The 21805-nt window shown below is 28.8% G+C and overlaps 1 protein-coding gene across 1 annotated transcript in view; it reads left to right on the forward strand.

The window, feature by feature from the left end:
• Positions 1-21805, forward strand: part of LOC111675536 — a 213805-nt gene that overhangs the window by 186978 nt on the left and 5022 nt on the right. Inside the window, exons 5-6 of the mRNA XM_046952243.1 lie at positions 14177-14615; positions 15270-15367. Of these exons, the coding sequence (XP_046808199.1) occupies positions 14177-14615; positions 15270-15367 (537 nt within the window). The remainder of the gene's footprint in view (positions 1-14176; positions 14616-15269; positions 15368-21805) is intronic.

The raw sequence follows: 21805 nt of genomic DNA on the forward strand, positions 1-21805 counted from the left end.
TTCTTCATATCCTCAATCATCAATCTGTTGCTGTCATGATTAAGCTGGACAATATATGTGTCGACATTATTGGTATTTCGTAAGCCATCGTCTACTAATCTCGCTACCATAGTTGTGACGTGCGAACACACTACGTATAGTCGTTAAGTAGAAATAAAGCCGGATGCCGCTGCATTTGACTGAATTTTCTCTCTGCTTTGTATATTCTGAAACAGTATGATCATTGAAGATCATCCCTCCATTTTGCGATTATTGAATTCTCTGAAACCATGCCAGTCTGATTTCTTTTGTTTTAAGTTATATCAGCTTTTATAAGCGATAAAGTCGTTGGGTCAATCCAGATAAGTTATTACATTATAGTAATTCATTTGCAAACCTTACTGCCTAAAAGGTAAAATGATTTCCCCTTTTTAAATTGCCGGTTCTACCAAAGTATTTTGTATTTAATGTTAATTTTAAAAAAAAATTAATATATAAATCTTCAGCTTTGCAGTAAACATGAGAAATATAACGCAAAACACGAGGAATATAAACTCAAAACACAAGTTATTTATTACAAGACAGATTTTTATTGCATCAAGTGGTGAAATATTTTTTCATTTATGGTTAGTATTTCCAAGTACATACGAATACTTACGTATGTATATGGACACCATAAAAAATATTAAAAATTTTAATAAATTACTTACATGATTTAACGACTTTAAGTATAATTTTTAGTACAAATATACATATATCGCTTATTTACTACAAGACTTATGGAATTTATTAAGGTCGATATTAACTATAGGAAAAATTTGTTGGAAATTTCAACCCACTAACTCTTTTCGTTCGGACCCTATCGTAATTTCAATAAACAGACCGACGGACTACATCATCTTAGAATTTAATAAGGAACTAAAACACATGTATATTAGCGTGGGTCCAAAAAGGAAATTGTTGATATTTCCATTGAAAATACAATTTTTTTTTATTCTATGAAACATTTTTTAAAATCATCAAGGTCAAGGTCGTTTTTTAAGTTTTTATGATTTTTTATTCATATATCTGACAAATAAAACAAATGAACATTTAGTACTACACAAAAGGTCTTTGAGAAGCGATTTTAATGATATAACACAATTTTGAACTCGAATCCAAAATTATTACAAATATTGTCATTTTTGGAAAAATTACATCATTTGTAATAATTATTTAAAATTGATATAGATTTTTTAAATTTAATTATTATATATTAATTTAAACGAATTATTGTAAATTTTTCAGTGTTTGAATGACCTTTTTATCCTTTGAACTAGCTCACCAAATACCGACGTTAGCAAACAAATTTGAGAAACTTTACTTTAATTTTATTCGGGAACATGGGAACCTTATTTTTCCAACATACCAACTGTACCACCCCAATGTGTATATGAAATGGCTTATCATATTCTTGCTACAAAAAAAATATATCTACATTTTATTTTCAATATGAAATTTATATATTGTTATATTTTTAGTTACTTTTTCATTACTGCTGTAAAAGGCAGGTCCTGTTGTATGGTATAGGCAAAAAATATTTTAAATAGAATGACAAAAACATTAAATAGAATGACAAAAACATTGGGTTTTAAACTGAATATTCAGATAAAAATTTGAGATAATCCAGCTTCTATTCATCTTAGTAGATATTCTACTTCGACATCATCATTTTGAACAACTGAACCAATTTCGATGCATGTTAGATTTAAGAAATTTCAATTCCATTGTTCAAAAATAGTTTGGTTATGCACTTTATGTAACAGGCGTAATGCTATTTTAAAAGCTAATGATTGTGACATTTTTTATAAAGATTATTGGATATGATTAGATTTTCCAATCAGCAAGAACTTGTTAAGCACTTAATTATAAATGAAATTATTTTTATGTAGTAACATGATAAGCCACTTCAATTTCAAAAAATTATATCTCTTGAGATTTTGTCCAAATTAATTGTTTCTTAGTAGAATTTTACTGGTCTAATCTTGTTTTATCACAACAAATCAAATAATTATAAGTTCCGCTTTTATCTTCATCATTATACACAGAAAAAATTAAAAATGAATTTCAATTATGAAATTGCTCATATTAATTAAAAAAAGTTTTGTTCTAATCATCAAAATGATACTATTGATTAACTGAAAATTAAAAATGTTAATTTAAAAAAACGTGGCAAAAATTTCAATTAAAACAGTATTATTGTAATTAATTCGTGTAATTAGAACTGGTGGCATATTTCAAATAGGTCTTTAATGAATTCGATTAAATTATTGTAACTTTAAATATCGACTAAAAAATAATTATTTATGTAAATTGTTTTTATTAAATATACAAAAATCTATTATACATAACTAAAATACATGAAGTATGTATGTATGTATGTATGTATGTATGTATGTATGTATGTATGTATGTATGTATGTATGTATGTATGTATGTAAGTATGTATGTATGTATGAATGAAAAAATTCTTTTATGCAAAAGTTTTAAACTGTTTTTTCTTTTTTATTTTATTTTTACAAATGTCAAAATATTAAACATTTTAAAAATTCAAAAAGCAATTAAAAAAAAAATAATCACATCAATTAAAAATATAATTAAATTAAAATTTAATACTGATTAACGTCTTTATTGAAAAAAATTACTGAATATTTTTTTCTGTGTAGAGGACTTTCTTAAAAAATATAAACAATATATGTGGTATATCGAGTTATAGAAATAAAAATTCTTACAAATAGCTTAAAATAAAAAAGAGCCACGACCCTTATATCGCCAATTTACCGTAATATGGTAAAAATCTTCTTTGAGACAATAAAAACACACATAAAAACGAATTGTGATGGTGGTTGGCTTATCGAGTTACTGCAATAAGCCCTTCATATATACTCTTGTTAGTACACGCAATGATATTTTATAAAACATTTTATGATACATTTATTTGCCAATACTTTGAGCAATATTTCAATTTGTATTTTAAAATAAAAATACCTAAATAGTTTTTGCAGTTAAGTATTTTCGATAATAAGTTTTACATATAAAAATTCAATTTAACTCTTTGTATACACTTCATTTCGTTTGTAAAGTTTTTTTACATTTTATATAAATTAACCTTTTCAACTTTTTCATTTACTGCAAAAAACATTGTAAACACATTCACTACATAGGAAACAGGGCTTATTTTCGGTATAACTTAAATTGTAAATTCTAAAAACTTGTGCAAAATTTTAGATTTTTGAAAATTTTAGACATGTTTCTTTTTGCATCATATCGCATTTTTAAACATGTCGTTCTATTGTATAATTTTTAAAAGACCTATGTCAGGCATATCCTTGACATTAATTCATCGTTTTTACATTACTTTGTTAGTAAAGTCAAATTTCTAAATGTGATCGATGTAGATTCCTTGAAAATGTTTTTTATACCATCATGATATTTTTATATGTAAGTAGTTATAAAAATATGATTACTTTAAATAAAAAGTGGTCTCAAGTAATACTCTGTTATAATTTTTGTAGAACTGCATTTAATTGCTTTTTTTTACAAATTGCATCTGAATAAATTATACGCACAAGTCAGTTTAAAAACATTTGTGAGTTGAACACAAAATTTCCATAAAATTTTAAAATTACATTTTAACATTTTATGGAAATTCATAGTATGTAACTTGAAAAATGGACAAATAGTTGTACATATGTATATACTATAGAATTTACTTTCTACTTAAACAATGTTTCAGGAATAAGCCATTAAATGGCTATTCTTTTATAAATATTTTGTTGCCAGTTATTTTAAATAAAATTATTAAAAATGTATTACTTTATATGCAACATCAATTTATAGAAATGAAAATATTTTTATTTCGTTTTCATTTATGTTATGTTATTATCTTTCTTTTTTGTAAGAGTAATACAATTTGAATTTAAAGTTCAAATAAAGTTTGTAATAGAAATATGTATAGTATGTATGTACATTGTATAAATTTATAAACAATTTGAAAAATTCCATCTTGGGGGAAAATTTTAAGCTGAAGCAAGCGGGATAGGGTTCTGATTAAACATAAAGTAATAATACCTGTTTAAAATATTCTCTCTATATCTACCTTAAAAAATATTTAGACTAATTTAATAAGTTTATTGAAATAAACTGTCCGTCCTTATATATATACTACCTATACATATATAAAAATTACTGTGTGTTCGTATGTATGTTTTTTTTGTACTTTATACACCTGAGCGATTATTCTGTTATATACAAGGAATTATAGGCTACTTGTTACTCAAAAACTTCCAGTGGGCGACGTGCCATGTCCACTTACAAAATAAGCATTAACAAGTTAGAATTCTATATTCGGCTGAGCCGAATCTTAAATACCCTCCACCAATTACGTTTATATTAATTCTTTTCTAATTGATCAAATATTTGTAGAAATGAGTTTTCTCACGGTTAAAGAGTTTTTAGGGGCTGAACCCAGTCTATGGCCAATTATAAACCGGTAGTAAAAGATTCTTTAGGCTAAATTTCTTTACATAAAAGCTATATTTTAGTCAAATTTTGTATTTATATCGTAATTTAGTAACAATTAATGTGTGTTTAAGTGATTTTCTAAAGTTAACCTATATAGGACAGACGCACCCGTGTTATGAACCGATCGTGAAAAAATCTTGAAATAGATTTTTTGCATACAAAATTAATATTTCTGCCAAATTATGTATCAATAGTTTTATTTGGAAGTAAGTAATGTGTGAGTGATTTTAGTAAAAGGACTTTGTATGGGAGCTATGTCCAATTATGTATATAAAGACAAAATTTCACAATTATGTATCTATATCATTACTTGGTTTAATATTATGTGATTGAGTGTTATGACCACATATGGACCGATCGTAAAACAATTTTATAGTGAATTTATGTATGTAAGAGCAATATTTTTGCTTTTGATATCTTAATTTAGTAATGAGTTATGCAAGTTTATATGGATATCTTAATTTAGTAATGAGTTATGTGCGTTTAAGTTATTTTCGACAGGAGACTTTGTATGAACCGATGGAAAAAAATCTTAGAAAAATTTTTGTGTATATGAGCAATACTTGTACCAAATTTTATATGGATATCTAAATTTAGTAATGAGTTATACGCGTTTAAGTGTTTTTCTATAGGGGAACTTGTATGGGAGCCTTAACCAATTCTGGACCGATCGGAAAAAAATTAATAATTTTTTTATGTGGGAGCAATGCATGTACAGATTTTTATATGAATATCTTAATTTAGTAATGAATTATGTGCGTTTAAGTGATTTTCGGGAGGGGACCTTGTATGGGAGCTATGACCAATTAGGGACCGATCCAAAAAACTTTCATGGCTATAGTTCTGTATATAAGGGCAATATTTGTACCAAATATCGACATCTTAATTTAATAATGAGTTATGTTAGTTTAAGTGATTTTCGGGAGGGGACCGATTTTCGGACCAAATATGGTCCGAAAGGGAGGGGCTAATCGACTCAGAATTTGATAAGGACCAAGAATTTTTGTTGGATCTCAGATTAATATTTCTTGGTGTTACACACGGAATGACAAAGTTATATACTGATAGTGGTGGAGGGTATAAAAAGTCTTATTTAGTATGGACAACTGTAACATCCATTAGTATAGCTTGAGTCTTCATTGGTTCGAAAGAACTTTGGTATCAAATTGAATGTTAAATAGCACCGTCCATAAGAATCAAATATTAAAATGACCCTACCCCCTTTATTAAGTCCCCTACAAAAATGACTATAACACTTATTACTGGCCCAAAAATGCGAGAAATATAGCTATGAAATTCGGTAAAAGTAAGTCTCTTACGAACCAAAAATATTCCTTCAGAATATTAATTTAACGCTCATTACTGGTTAAAAATGCAAGTATAGCGATAAAATGATACAAGTATATAAGTTTTTCGCGAACCAAAATCTCGGCTGAAGAAAATTCAGAACATTAGTAGTACAGCGTTGAAAATCGACATAAAAAATTTTTAACATAATTCTTCATACCGAATTTAATGAGGACTGATCTATAACTGACCCTTGCTAGTTTTGGTTATTAAAATAAGATTTTTCCTTATTTAAATATGAGTATTGCGCTGAAATTTTGCATAAACAGGTTCTATACAAACGAAATCTATGTACAAAATTTTATGATTATCGGTTCATAATTGACGCATTTAAAGGTACTCCTCAGAAAATTACTCATACGCTCACGGTTTAAAAATTGAAATAAGATATTTGTTTTTTAAAAATTAAAATTTTGTTGGTTCAAAAGAGCTCGGTCCACAATTGATTTTAGCCATATCCCAAATATCACCCTGAAGTTTATAGGGGACCATTCCTTTTATGACATACGGCTTGATGGTGGGTATATAAGATTCGGCACAGCCGAATATAACACTCTTACTTGTTTTTGATAAATTTCAGACCTTCATATATAGAAATAATGTGGATTATTTACGAAAAGTTGATTTACTTGCGAACTAGGGTATTCAATTATTCGGGTTATAATCTTATTTAGTTTATTCGACAAATAATTATTTGAGGTTTTATTTTAGCCAGTTAGTAATCTGTGTCGAATCTTAAATACCCTCCACCAGCAAGCTTCTTCTTATTAAAATCCATTTAACTATCAATTTTTTAGATAACTCGACAAAAGTTTTGTTTCCGTAATGAAGGTAGTAACATTTATTCATGTGTGGAATTTTGATTAGGCCCAGAAAAATGTATATTGAGTTTCGGTTGTGGACCTCGTACGGATGCAATGACTTACTATGAAAAGATCATGCAGATGCCAAAAATTAGGAGAACGATTTTTGTACATCAGTATTTATATATTTATACCACATTTTATATCGATACCATAATTTAGTAATGAGTTATGTGCGTTTAAGTGATTTTCGGGAGGAGACCTTGTATGGGACCAATTATGAACCGATCGCAAAAAAAATTTCACAGTAATATTTGAATGAGAAATATTTCTACCAAATTTTATATGGATATGTTTAAGTGATTTTCGGAAAGGGACATTGTATGGGAGCTATGACCAATTATGGACCGAACAGAAAGATCTTCCACAATAATATTTGTATTCATATGAGCAATACTTATACTAAATTTTATATCGATATCTTAATTTAGTTATGAGTTGTGAGGGTTTAAGTAATTTTCGGGAGGCGACCTTATATGGGAGCTGTGACCAATTATGGACCGATCCAAAAAAAACTTTCATGATCATATTTCTGTATATAATATACATATACTTTTACCAAATTCTATATCGATATTCTAATTTAGTAATGAGTTACGCGCGTTTAAGTAATTTTCGGGACGGGTACTGAGTTATGTGCGATTAAGTTATTTTCGGGAGGAGACCTTGTATAGGAGCTCTGACCAGGTATGGACCGATCGAAAAAATGTATCAGTAATATTTTCGTGCATATGAGCAATACTTGTACAAAATTTTATATGGATATCTTAATTTAGTAATGAGTTATACACGTTTAAGTGATTTTCGGGAGGGGAACTTGTATGGGAGCAATGACCAATTATGGACCGATTAGAAATCCTTCCACAGTAATATTTATCTACATAAGAGCAATGATTATACCAAACTTTATATAGATACCTTTATTTAGTAATAAGTTATGTGCGTTTAAGTGATTTTCGGGAGGAGACCTTGTATGGGACCAATTATGAACCGATCGCAAGAAAATTCACAGTAATATTTGGGAGCTATGATCAATTATTGTATGAGAGCTACGACCAATTATGGACCGATCAGAAAGACCTTCCACTATAATATTTGTATGTATGTATGTATAAAATATATGTGAGGCGACCTTGTATTGGAGCTGTGACACATTATGCACAGATCCAAAAAAATTTTCATGATAATATTTCTGTATATAAGAGCAATACTTGTACAAAATTCTATATCGATATCCTATTTTAGTAATGAGTTATGTGCGTTTAAGTGATTTTCGGGAGGGGACCTTGTATGGGAGCTATGACCAATTGTGGACCGATCGGAAAAACATTTCATAGTAATATTTTCTTATATGAGAGCAATACTTGTACCAAATTTTATATCGATATCTTAATTAAGTAATGAATTATGTGCGTTTAAGTGATTTTCGCTAGGGGACCTTGTATGGGAGCTATGACCAATTGTGGACCGATCGGAAAAACATTTCATAGTAATATTTTCTTATATGAGAGCAATACTTGTACCAAATTTTATATCGATATCTTAAGTAATGAATTATGTGCGTTTAAGTGATTTTCGCCAGGGGACCTTGTATGGGAGCTATGACCAATTATGGACCGATCGGAAAAACCTTTCACAGTAATATTTATATTCATATGAGTAATACTTGTACCAAATTTTATATCGATATCTTAATTAAGTAATGAATTATGTGCGTTTAAGTGATTTTCGCCAGGGGACCTTGTATGGGAGCTATGACCAATTATGGACCGATCGGAAAAACCTTTCACAGTAATATTTATATTCATTCGCCAGGGGACCTTGTATGGGAGCTATGACCAATTGTGGACCGATCGGAAAAAAAATCATAGTAATATTTCTTTATGGGAGAGAAATACCTGTACCAAATTTTATATCGATATCTTAATTAAGTAATGAATTATGTGCATTTAAGTGATTTCCGGGAGGAGCCCTTGTATGGGAGCTATGACTAATTGTGAACCGATCGGAAAAAATTTCATAGTAATATTTTTTTATATAAGAGCAATACTTGTACCGAATTCTATATCGATATCGTAATTTAGTAATGAATTATGTGCGTTTAAGTGATTTTCAGGAGGGGACCTTGTATGGGAGCTATGTCCAATTAAGGACCGATCCAGAAAATTTTTGCTCTGAATGAATTCTATTGATATAAAATTTTATTCTGTGATATTTTGTAAAGACATCGACATTGTGACGGAAGTTATTAACAAAAAACCAATTTTCCGGGAATATGTACTTTTGTATGGGAGGTATATGAAATTGTGGACCGACCCTGGCAATTTTCCGCAGAGCTAAAGCCCTTGCGTAGAAACGAATGTGTGGTGATTTTTATTGAATTATCTTGCATAGTTTTTGAGAAAATTACATTAAAATGTGTAAAAAATGCTTTTTTTCGAGGTTGTTTCAAATTTTGATTCATAACTTTTCCCGATGTGAACCGATGTTGCTCATTTTCAACACCAAACTGCTTAAGATAATAATAAATATTTTCGGTGAATTTGGTTAATCTACTTGGCTTAGTTTTAACGAGAGCGTGTTTTACACAGACAGACGGACATAGCTTAGTCGACTCAGAATTTCACAAGGACCCAGAATATATATACTTTGTTGGGTCTCAGATGAATATTTCTTGGTGTTACACACGGAACGACAAACTTATATATACCCTATATCACCACTTGTGGTGGTGGAGGGTATAAAAACAAAAGGCCATATCTACAAAAACATTTTAATATTTAAGGTAAAAAGTCTAATTTATCCATTTAATATAAACGCCATTATCAACTATTATAACAACTGATTGCTTTTACTATTAAATAAAATGTTTACTTACTACAAATAACTCCCGTTGATATACACAGATAAAAAATTAATTTTCAATTTGTTACATTCCAAAATTAGTTTTGTTCGATATGCTGACACAAAAATAAAACTCAAACAAAAACATTTATTTAATCAGTAAAAATATTAACTGAAACTTAAATTTATTTCAATAAAGCGTTTGTTAGAAAATATAGTATGTTTATTGTTATATGTAAGTTTTTCAAAGTACAGTGGTTAAGAAAGTTACACATAAAGATTTGCGTAGGATTAATAATTTCAAAAATGCAAACATTTAACCGAAAATCATACTTTGCATGTATACTGATAGAGGCTGTAATAAATTAAATAATATTCTTGCCAGTTTCCATAGTTTACACAAAAACAAAGCAAATCTTTGAAAAAAATTTTTGTAATACTTAATTCTTAAGCTATATTTAAAAAAACTGACAATTTTAATTAATACTTCTTTAGATACATATAACAACCTAGTAACATCATTGATAATAATAAATAATGTTAAAGAGATTTTAAAAGAAATTCTTACAAATTAAAAATTTGCAGGAAGGAATACATTATTTTATCATTTTGATTATGTTACAAATCTTTGTAGTGTTTGTACATAAATTAATGAGATTATCGCCTAAGAAACCATTGTTTGAAGTATAGCTATTGATTAAATTCTAACCAGTTTATGAATATTACAAATTTTAAGAGGATGTTTGGAAATCGGTTACCATGATAAATGTTTAGTTAAATTGATTCAAATTTTATCGCTGTTATTGAAAAACTGTAAAATTATCTGATTTTCTATATTCAGTACTAAAGCAAGTAGGAAATTACAGTCAGACGAGGCCGACCATATAATACTCTACACCTGTTATAAGTTGAATTGTACCTTGGCTCAGCTATAATTAAGCCATGTATTGTTGAATAAAATTGTGGACATTTATGTCAAATTTCGAAGGGGGCTTTATTTAGGGGCTAGGGTCAAATGAGGCCTTATAGTTATAAAGATCATGAGGGTCATCAAGTCTAGTCGTCTAGTTTTTTGTTGAGATACGAGTATATTAAACATAATTATGAACTTAAAAGCCCTATTCGGCGGGTTCAATTGTATGGGGGCTATGTGAAATAATGGACTGATGTTAACCATCTTCAATAAACTTTATCCCAAATTTCATTGAATTATATCTAAAATTGTAACCCGTAGTTTGATTACACGGTTTCCAAGCCTTATTTGGGTGATCTTAACCATTTTAAATAAGCTTCGTCCCTTGGACAATAGAAGATCATGTAACAAACAAACATGTAACAAACATTTCATTGAATCATCTTCAAAATTACCTGTAGTTTGATTACAAGCTTTACATGGACGGACTGAAATAGCTAAGTCGACTCAGAAAATGATTCTGAACCGATTGGTATATTAGGTGGATATAAGACCAATATTATTTTGAGTTACAAACATTAGCACAAACCCAATATACGCTCCCCACTAAAGTGGTGTAGGATATAAAAACATAATTATAATCCAATTGTGGTTTTAACAATTTCCAAATCAATAATTTGAACTGACTTGTATATTAGGGACTTTTTCTAATCATGCTTTGTATTCATAGAACAAAAAGAAAATAATTTTTAAGGAAATAAATTTGCTTCATTTTTGTTTTTACAACAGATGGCAAATATTTTTCAAATGTGTAAAAATAGAAAAATAAAAACAAATTGCTGTAACTTAAATGTTGCACTTCATGTTATATCAGTGCAAATAACACCCTTTTCAACAAATTGCTAAAATTTGTATGGAAAAATTCTAATTTTAGCAATAAATTTTGAAATAACTCCATCTGTTGGCCGCTTCTGACATTATGATTTGAAATTTATTTAACCTCGATTAAAACTTTTGCCTTGTACACCTGGGATACAGTGCAAGAACTAAATTTGGATTTAATAAATCCAATTATTTAAAAAATGCTGCTATTAAATTCATTTGTGAATCCAGTAAATGAAGCAGATTTTTTATTGAGGATTAAAACGTAGTGAAAACAAGTTAGAGTGCTATATTCGGCTGCGCCGAATCTTAAACACCCTCCACCAGCAAGCTTCTTCTTATTTCAATCAATTTAACTATCTAGTTTTTAGATAACTCGACAAAAATTTTATTTCCGTATTGACAATAATAATAATAATAATAATAATAATAATACTAACAATAATAATAATTTATTAATGTGTGGAACTAATTTTGATTAGGCCCAGAAAAATTTATATTGAGTTTCGGTTGTGGACCTCGTACGGATACCATAACTTATTATGGAAAGATCGTGCAGATCGAAAAAAAAAATTAAGAAAAAGGTTTGTGTATTTACAAACACATTTCTGTAGTCTATTTTTCCGACATCAGTACTTATAATGAACTAAATTTGTTTGAGTGATTTTTGAAACGATAGGTCAGTTTGAAAACATTTTATCAGATTGATCTATCTATACACAGAACATAATTTTATCGATGTATTATCATTTAATACAGAAATAAGCATTTATGTCAAATGTTATATCCAAAATTTTGTTTGTCAATTTGCGTTTAAGTATTTTTCGGAAATGGACCTTATATGGAGTTGTGACCAACTATGGACCAAATTGAAAAAATTTCGTATAATAAATTCAAGTCAAATGGTACTCTAATTGCTTTAATTATTAAATAAATATGTGCGTTTAAGTGATTTTCAGAAGTGGGCCTTATATGGGAGCTATGGCCAATATTGAACCGATCCGGAAAAAAAATTAGTTAAATAATTTTATTGCACACAAAACATATGCAAACTTTATCCTGAGAACTTTATTATTCAATGAAATATATGCGATTAATTGATTTTCGAAAGTCAATCGTATATAGGAGCTATGGCCAATAATGGACCGACCAGAATAAAATATCTCAAGGTGATTCATATATAGACAAAACGTTTTTGTGTCGAATTTTTTTTAAATAGCTTAATGAAATATGTGCGTTAAAGTGACTTTTGGAAGTGGACCTTATATGGGAGCTATGACCAATACTAGATCAATCAATAACAAAATTGTTAGGATGATTAATGTGTACATAAAACATATCCAAGTAGAATTTTATCATGATAAATTAATAAGTTAATGAAATATGTGTGTTTAAGTGATTTTCGAGAGTGGACCTTATATGTGACCTATGACTAATAATGGACCGATCCGGGAAAAATTTGGTAGAATGCTTAGCGTAGACATAAAACATATTCATGTCAAATTTTATCCAAATAAATTTATAATTCAATGAAATATGGAACAATGCTTAGGGGAACAATAAATATTTTCTGTGAATTTCACAAGGACCCAGAATATATATACCTTGTTTGGTCTTAGATGAATATTTCTTGGTGTTACACCCTGTATCACCACTGATGGTGGTGGAGGGTATAAAATGTGTTATAGCACGATATTCGGCCATGTCGAATCTTAAATAACCTACACCAGCTACTTTTATATTAATAATTTTTATCATGTTGTTAGTAGAAAACCCCAAAATTTAAATAGCTTATATATGTTACAAATACAAAATTTTATAATTTGCGTATATTCTTGTGCACTAATTGATAATAATTGTAATTAAGATAATACAACTAGTAAAATACGGTGAAAAGGGGTCTCGATAAGGGAACTTGTTTGGAAGCTTTTACGCAGCAAATACAGATTTCCCTTTTTTATCCGTTTTTCCCCTAAGGTTGGGATTTCTAAATATATATACATTAGACAGACTCACAAAAAATGGTGCTTGAGCTACCCCCTTCAAGATATTCGCATGTTTGTAATATGATGTTACACAAATTATTTTCGATTAAGTGTTGTCCATTCGTGAGCTAGACAGTTTTCAAGAAAATATCGCATGGAGCACACGATTTTTTATTTTATATACAATATTTTACCCAGCTTCAAAAAATATTTATAATAGTTGCTAAAATATTAAAAAAGTCTCTTTTTAGTTATTCTTTAGATTTTACAGTATCTCTTAAAATAATATACAATATGTGGTATCATTTGAAAGGTTTTATGAAGCCACGTCTAGTGGTGTGTAAATTATTTATAATTATGTATATAAAAAGTCGTAATTTATGAATAAAATTATGGGTGATAGAAAAAAAAGGATAGCAGATTCAATTAAAGCAGCTAAAAATACATTAAATATGTCCAATTGCTTAAGTAATATTTGTTTAACAAAAAATTATTTTAATAATTCCATTAAAAAGAAGTAATTAAGTAATGCTCTATGTTAAATAATATAAAGAAAGATTTTGTTCCCTAATATATTACCAAGTTGCTTGTAAAATACTTCTTCAGTTTATATTTTCTTACCACAATGAAAATATTTCTAAATACAGCTATTTCAACCAATAAAAATTTTAATAAAATCAAAATGTTTTTGTAAGAAAAAAAATTAAACAACAACATAAAACTACTTTTAAAGCAATTTTCTTTAACCAACACAAACTATTACTAATAATATTCAATAACTTTTATGTATGTCATTGCAGAAATATCACCAGATGCCAAGGCTGTTATAACAGGACCAGCTGATTTACATTTCAAAGTTGGTAGTGCCATTATACTTACATGTATTGTACACCAGCCATCGGTTAAGGATATTGGTCCTATCTATTGGTATCGTGGCGAATATATGATCACACCATTCGATATAAATGACAATACACACGAAGAGCTAGCATTTCCTATGTCAGGTGTTACTACACCCACTGTGATGGGGCAAAATAAAGTTAATGTTGTGGAACAAAATCTTTTGCAGCAAAGGCAACAGCTTCATGATGGTATTTATGGTGGTGGAGGTGGGGGAGCGGCTGCTGTTGGCGTCACAGATTCTGAACAAATACCACAAATCTTAACAAACGAAATAGCACAAGATTTTGCTCAACGCATTGCCATGGAATCACAATTGGGTGATACCATGAAATCAAGGTAAATTATTGAAGTTGTTGTTGTTTTTTAAATTTTGTTTGGTTTCTTCTTCTAGTTACTATATGAGCATCTAGGTATGTGTGTTTTGTAAAAAATAGATTAAGGGAATGTAACATTTGTCTGTTTAACTTTTGTGCTATTGATCTAATTTTTTGGTACTCTCAAGGACAAAGTCTATAGTACACACACACATAAAATCTGGCATATTAAGCACAATTGTTTTTCCAGAATTCCCAACAAACAAAGTGACTAATTCTCACACTAACAAAATTATAAATTGTAATCATTCTAGCAATTTCTTTAAATTTTTAGTAAATTAAATATTTAACTTTTAGTTTAACTTGTCTGATATACAGCTAGGCAGTCTATAGTATTGTTTAAAAAGTAGTCAACCGATAAATCGCTAGACTATCCGATATACTTGTCAATCGTTTAATTAAGAAAGTAGTCTGCAGATTCGTTATATTTTTTTTTCAATCAATCTCTAAATATGAAGTTTATTCTTTATTTTTGGAAAAATTAGTTTTTACAAACGCTTAACACGTTGCTTGTTGGGATTTAACAAATTTCGTTGTTGTTGTTGTTTTCTTATTTATATTTGCTTTCGTTTGTCTTATGACTTTCATTCTTTAATTTTTATTGTACTATTTTTAGACTACGCATTTCGAATGCCCAAACATCGGATACTGGTAACTACACCTGTCAACCTACCACAGCCAGCAGTGCCAGTGTTATGGTTCATGTGATTAATGGTGAGTATCATCAGTATTATGCCTGACATTCTATTCTAAACTGAATACAAACACAGAACCACCTTGTTTAAACAGGGTTTTTATGGTTATTAAATTATGGGGAGTTTCGTATTTAAGTAAATTTGGAAATTATAAAGTAAGTATAAATACAACAACTACCTTTACCAAATTGCATTGAATAGGTTCACAATGTGGCTTCCTTCTGAAATTACAATTTTGTCAATGAAAAGAGTTTTTTTTAACAACATTACTTATTATATGTTAGGGAATCTGATCTGGAGCAATAGAGGAAAAAATTAAAATACTGTGTTGTTAAGGATCTTACAAAAATAACAACAATACTCTACATATTTCCAAATATTTCGACATCGAACCAGTGCTTTCTTAGAATATGTATTTTAAGGGTGCCATCTCAGTCTGTAGTTTTTTTTTTCAAACTCGAGGTCACCAATTTTCTTTGAAAGTTGGTTTTCAATAAAGTGTTAGTTTAAAAGACTCCACAGTTTGATAGTAAAGTTCGTTATATTATGTTATCACAGATAGACAAAATAACTTTACTTGGATCCAAGTTTATAGGGAAAATTAGAAAAGAGAGAAAATAGAAAAGGAAGAGAGGAGATGTGAGAGAACCGTTGAGGAGAAAAACCACGATAAATTTTTATGCTGTAAAAAGACATGACCGAAAGATTAGGTCCTGGTTATTGTGAAATACCGAATTTCACACCCATTCCGATAAATTTATGAACGCCAAAATACGTTCAAATTGTATCTTTAACAACTGGGATAGATCGCCAAAGTAGGCTTCCGCATTCGGGTCTTTGCAAAGGCAGAAAAATTACAGAGAAGATGAGATATAGTACCTTCTTCATCCTCATTTTGACAACTCATACAGAATTCATTGCACGGAAGTCCAATGCGTCTAGCATGGTTTACAGTGACCAGTAACAATACCAGCTTACATAGTTTTAGGCTTTCGAGAAGAAGGAGATATTTATTAATATATATGTGGCCACAGCAGCACAAAGCAGTACAGAGCATTTTTCAATAAACATCACCAGGTCCTGCAGTTTTTGTGGCACAAAATTGCAGCTTAGACCCAGGTAATCGTTACAAACGTTCATCCCAGAGAATAATGTATAATTTTCTAATGGATAAAAGCATCAACGTAGTTTCCAATGATCTGCTATTAACATAACAATGTTATCTTTGTTTGATACTCGGTTTTATTTTTTACTATAAGTTCCAAGTTTATAAGTAGAATGGAATGCTAACTTTAATGAGTTGAAATTAATTATTAATCCATCTGCAAGAGTGCTGATGGATACATAATAATATGGTACGAAACTCTTCAATATATCGTAGACCATGGTAGTAGTGACAATCATTCTTTGATAACATGCCTTTCTCCCTTTATATGTTTATCAATGCTTCTGCCCATATTAGGTGTGGAGACCTTTTAGAGTTTAATAGTATCTTTCATATCGCTTTATCTTCAGCCTATTGTATTGGGCATGGCTTCTAGTTGGACAGGTAATAAATAGCTCTTCCTCCTTTACGGTTTCTCCATGCTTCTGATTATACCAGGTGTAGAGACCTTTTGGAGTTCAATAGTGTCTTCCATATCCTTAAATCTTCTGCCTATTGTATTGAGCATTGCTTCTAGTTGGACATTAGTATTCAATGAAAAGTAGGCGTACAAAAAGGTGTGGCATTTTAATAAAATTTTTGTAAAACTGTTTCATCAGAGAGCATATCTATCACTAATAACTAAAGCTAGAATATCTTTTCAAGAAATATGTATTTTGGTGAAAAGATAGCAGCAACAGCAGGAGTTTCTTTAAATTGTGTCTTTAGTTGGTAATTTAGCCTAATTATTTAAAGACTGTGTATTTGTGAATAGATAATAAATGTCAAGAAACAAAAAAATCCAATAAAATATTTAACATTTACGCTGAAGGTCCTAAAGGAATTTTATTAAGCAGGGAATTTTATGTATAAAACTTTGATTTTCTGCTATTTTATTATTCTTTAAGCTGTTTTTAGATAACAATGGTTTGTTAAAATTTAATATCTGATAATAATGGTTAAAATTTAAGACAAAAATATTATTAAATATTTGCTTGTAAAATAGTTATAGTAGCACATTATTTTTCTTTTATTAGAAATTTGATTAGATATAAACAACCTTAAATTGTGATAATGAAAATAGTTGCAATTGATTTAAAACTTAGACAATTTAATGAGTAATCAATTCATCGTTATTGACACAATTAAGAAACCAAATGGTGTCTCAAAAGTTGAACCCATTAAAAGCATTGAATTCTATTAAAGGAGCTAATAAAAGTCATCAATGTAACTTTAGGACGTATATTACAATAAATATAAGTTTGTCGTTCCGTGTGTTACACCAAGAAATATTCATCTAAGACCCAATATATATATATATATATAATATATATATATATATATAATATATATATATATATAAATATATATATATATATATATATATATATATATATATATATATATATATATATATATATATATATATATATATAATATATATATATATATAATATATATAATATATTCTGAGTCAATTAGCTATGTCCTTCTGTCTGCCTGCCTGTTTGTGTAAAATACGCTCACGTTAAAACTAAGCCAAGGAGATCAACTAAATTCACCGAAAATATTTATTGATATCCTAAGCATTTTGGTATTGAAAATCAGCAAAATCGGCTTACGACGTAAAAAGTTATAAGTAAAAATTTCGGACTACCTTGAAAAAAATTACATTTTTTCGTCATTCTTCAGCACTTTTCTCAGAAACTACAAAAGACGATTCCATGAATTTTGTCACAAATTATTTTTTCTACAAGGGATCAAGTAAGTTGAAAATCATGAGAATTGATTTAAAATTTTCTATAGCCCCCATACAAAGGTATATATTCCCGGAAATTAGTTTATCGTTAATAACTCCCTCAAATATATCAATATAAATACAAAATTTTGTACATGTCAATATAATATAAAAGGAAATCACTAAAACGCACATATTTCATTGAATTATTAATTTATCTGGATATAATTCGACTTGAATATGTTTTATGTACACATTAATCATTCTACCAAATTTTTCCCGAATCGGTCCATTATTAGTCATAGCTCCTATAAAAAGTCTACTCCCGAAAACCACTTAAACGCACATATTTCATTGAATTATAAATTTATCATGATAAAATTTGACTTCAGTATGTTTTATGTACACATTAATCATTCTACTCATGTTTTTCTTGATCGGTTCAGTATTGGTCATAGCTGCCATATAAGGTCAACTTCCGAAAATCACTTTAACGCACATATGTCATTGATTACTTAAGTTATTTTGATAAATTTCGACACAAAAACGTTTTGTCCATATATGAATCATCTTGCTAATTTTTTTTCGGGTCGGTCTATAATTGGTTATAGCTCCCATATACGATTCACTTCTGATAATCACTCAAACGCATAAAACTCAACCTGTATATGTTTTGTGTACAACAAAATTATTCAACCAATTTTTCCGGATCGATTCATTATTATTCATTGGTCATAGCTGCCAAATAAGGTCCACTTCTAAAAATCACTTAAACGCACATATTTAATTAATTAATAAAGCAATTAGAGTAAAATTTGATTTGAATTTATTGCAAATACACAAATCGTTCTCCTAATGTTTTGGCATATGCATTATCATTCCATAATAAGTCATGGCATCCGTACTAGGTCCACAACCGAAACTCAATATAAATTTTTCTTGACCTAATCAAAATTAGTTCCACACATGAATAAATGTTAGTACCATCATTACGGAAACAAAACTTTTGTCGAGTTATCTAAAAAATTAGATAGTTAAATGGGTTTTAATAATAAGAAACTTGCTAGTGGATAGTATTTAAGATTCGGCACAGTCGGCACAGTACTCTAACTTGTTTAGTATGTGTTTACATAAAAATACATCCCTGATCTAATGCGAATTTTTGAATCATTTCAAGAAATGATTTTCAATTCGTAATTTCTTTCAATGTGTGATGGTTTCATTTCATATTACGTTTAGACGATCCCATCCGTGCTCTTCTACACAATATTTTGACAGAGGATAGATCTATGACAAATTATGGACTGATCCATAATTCCTGAATTCTATTGTAATAAAATTAATTTAATTTAAAAATTTTTTGAAAATATATTGTAAATATAACCGATGTTTTATTAATAATAAACTCATTTTCCGGTAATATGTACTTTGGAGGGTATATGAATTTGTGGACTGATTCTGTCAACTTTCGACTGAAAATCATCACAGATGTGTAATGATTTTAATAGAATCATATTGCAACACTAATACCAATATTTATGTTTATATTTTGTAGGAGCAATTACCTTTTATTATGTTTATATTATTTTCACTCATACTAAAATTTAAATTATTTAAGATGAATTAATTAGTAATTAAATGTTCTGGGAAAGTCAATAAAAACTTAAATGCTATTATAATTTACTTAAAAATAAAATTATATTTTTATACAATTAAAAATAATCCAACTTATAAATGAACAAGAGTAAGTTTTACATTTATTATTTAAATATAAAATTTGAGGAAAAATAATTATGTCAACATTTATTATTTAAATATAAAATTTGAGGAAAAATAATTATGTCAACACCTCTTTTATAAATGTGTGATTTGAGTAAAACAATAATAATATCAATAATTTTATTACTATTTTGAAAAGTAGTAATAGAAATCTTTGATACTAGTTGATCGTTTTATCACTATCAAATAATTGAAGTAGCATTAGAATAAAATAAAAAAACTTCGACAGCAATAAATAAACTAACAAATCAAAACTTATCCCAACGGGAAAAAAGTTCAGGGGTCTTATTAAAATTATTATTCTATAGACACATATACATCCAGCCGCATGGCAAAATAGTTTCAATTTTACATGTTTACTTAAAAAGGCCTATAGATTGTCTTCCGTTGAATGCTTTTAAGAACATTTCCAGTCGAAGGGTTTCTAAAATGTCCTTATAGGAAATTACATTAATAATCATGTTTACTTATTCATTAAAACTTATAAAAATTGTATAAAGCAAATTTCCATGCAAAATTCTATACATAATCCTTTGATAAATGTACATGAATCCTTTAGTAGTGGAAATAGAGTCCTCCTAGAATATTTCTTGCGAAAAGATAATGAGGAATTAATATCGCATCTTTATACTATGTAAATATATCTTTAGAAGGCCCACAGTTTGTGCCTTTTTTCTGAATGATGTACCATCAAAAAGATGGGTTATATTGTTTTTGTCATTCCGTTTGTAACACATTGAAATATTCGTCTAAGACACATAAAAGTATATATATATATTCTGGGTCCTTATTAGATTCTAAGACGATCTAGCCATGTCCGTCAGTCTGTCCGTCTGTCTGTCTGTTGAAAACATGATAGAGTCCAAATGAAAGTAGCTAGCTGAAATTTTGCATAGATACTTATAGTTGATGCAGTTTGTTTGGTATTTAAAATGGGCAATATCGGTCTACGATTTCGCCTAGCCCCCCATATATCGCCCATATCTGGCAAACAGAAGCATCAATAGCCGTGAAATTTGGCACAAACATATTTTATGGGAACATAAATCTCACCGTAGAATTTTATAAGGATCGGTCCAAAATTGACCCTACCCCCCATATAAAGTCCCATTCAGAAAATGACTTTATCGCTCATAACTGGCTCAGAGAAGCATCGATAGCGGTGAAATTCGGCACAAACATGTTTTATGGAAACATTATTCTCTCCGTAAAACTTTATAAGGATCGGTCCATAATTAACCCTATCCCCATATAAAGTCTCCTTCAGAAAATTACTTTATCGCTTATAACTGGCTAAGAGAAGCATCAATAGCGGTGAAATTCGTCACAAACATGTTTTATGGGAACATGAATCTCTTTGTAGAATTTTATAAGAATGGCTCCACAAATGATCCTACCTCCCATATAAAGTCCCCTTTAGAAAATTACTTTATCGCTCATAACTGGCTCAGAGAAGAGAAGCATCAATAGCGATGAAATTCGACACAAACATGTTTTATGGAAACATAAATCTCTTTGTAGAATTTTATAAGGATCGGTCCATAATTGTCCTTACCCCACTCACAAGAAAATGACTTTAATGCTCATATCTACCTTAAGATGCATAGATATATATATATATATATATATATATATATATATATATATATATATATATATATTATATATATATATATATATATATATATATATATATATTATATATATATATATATATATATTTATATATATATAATATATATATATATATATATATATAGGGACAAACATCATTTTTAGAAAATAACTTTATTTTT

Source organism: Lucilia cuprina, chromosome 2 (assembly GCF_022045245.1).
Source record: "Lucilia cuprina isolate Lc7/37 chromosome 2, ASM2204524v1, whole genome shotgun sequence".
NCBI lineage: Eukaryota > Metazoa > Arthropoda > Insecta > Diptera > Calliphoridae > Lucilia > Lucilia cuprina.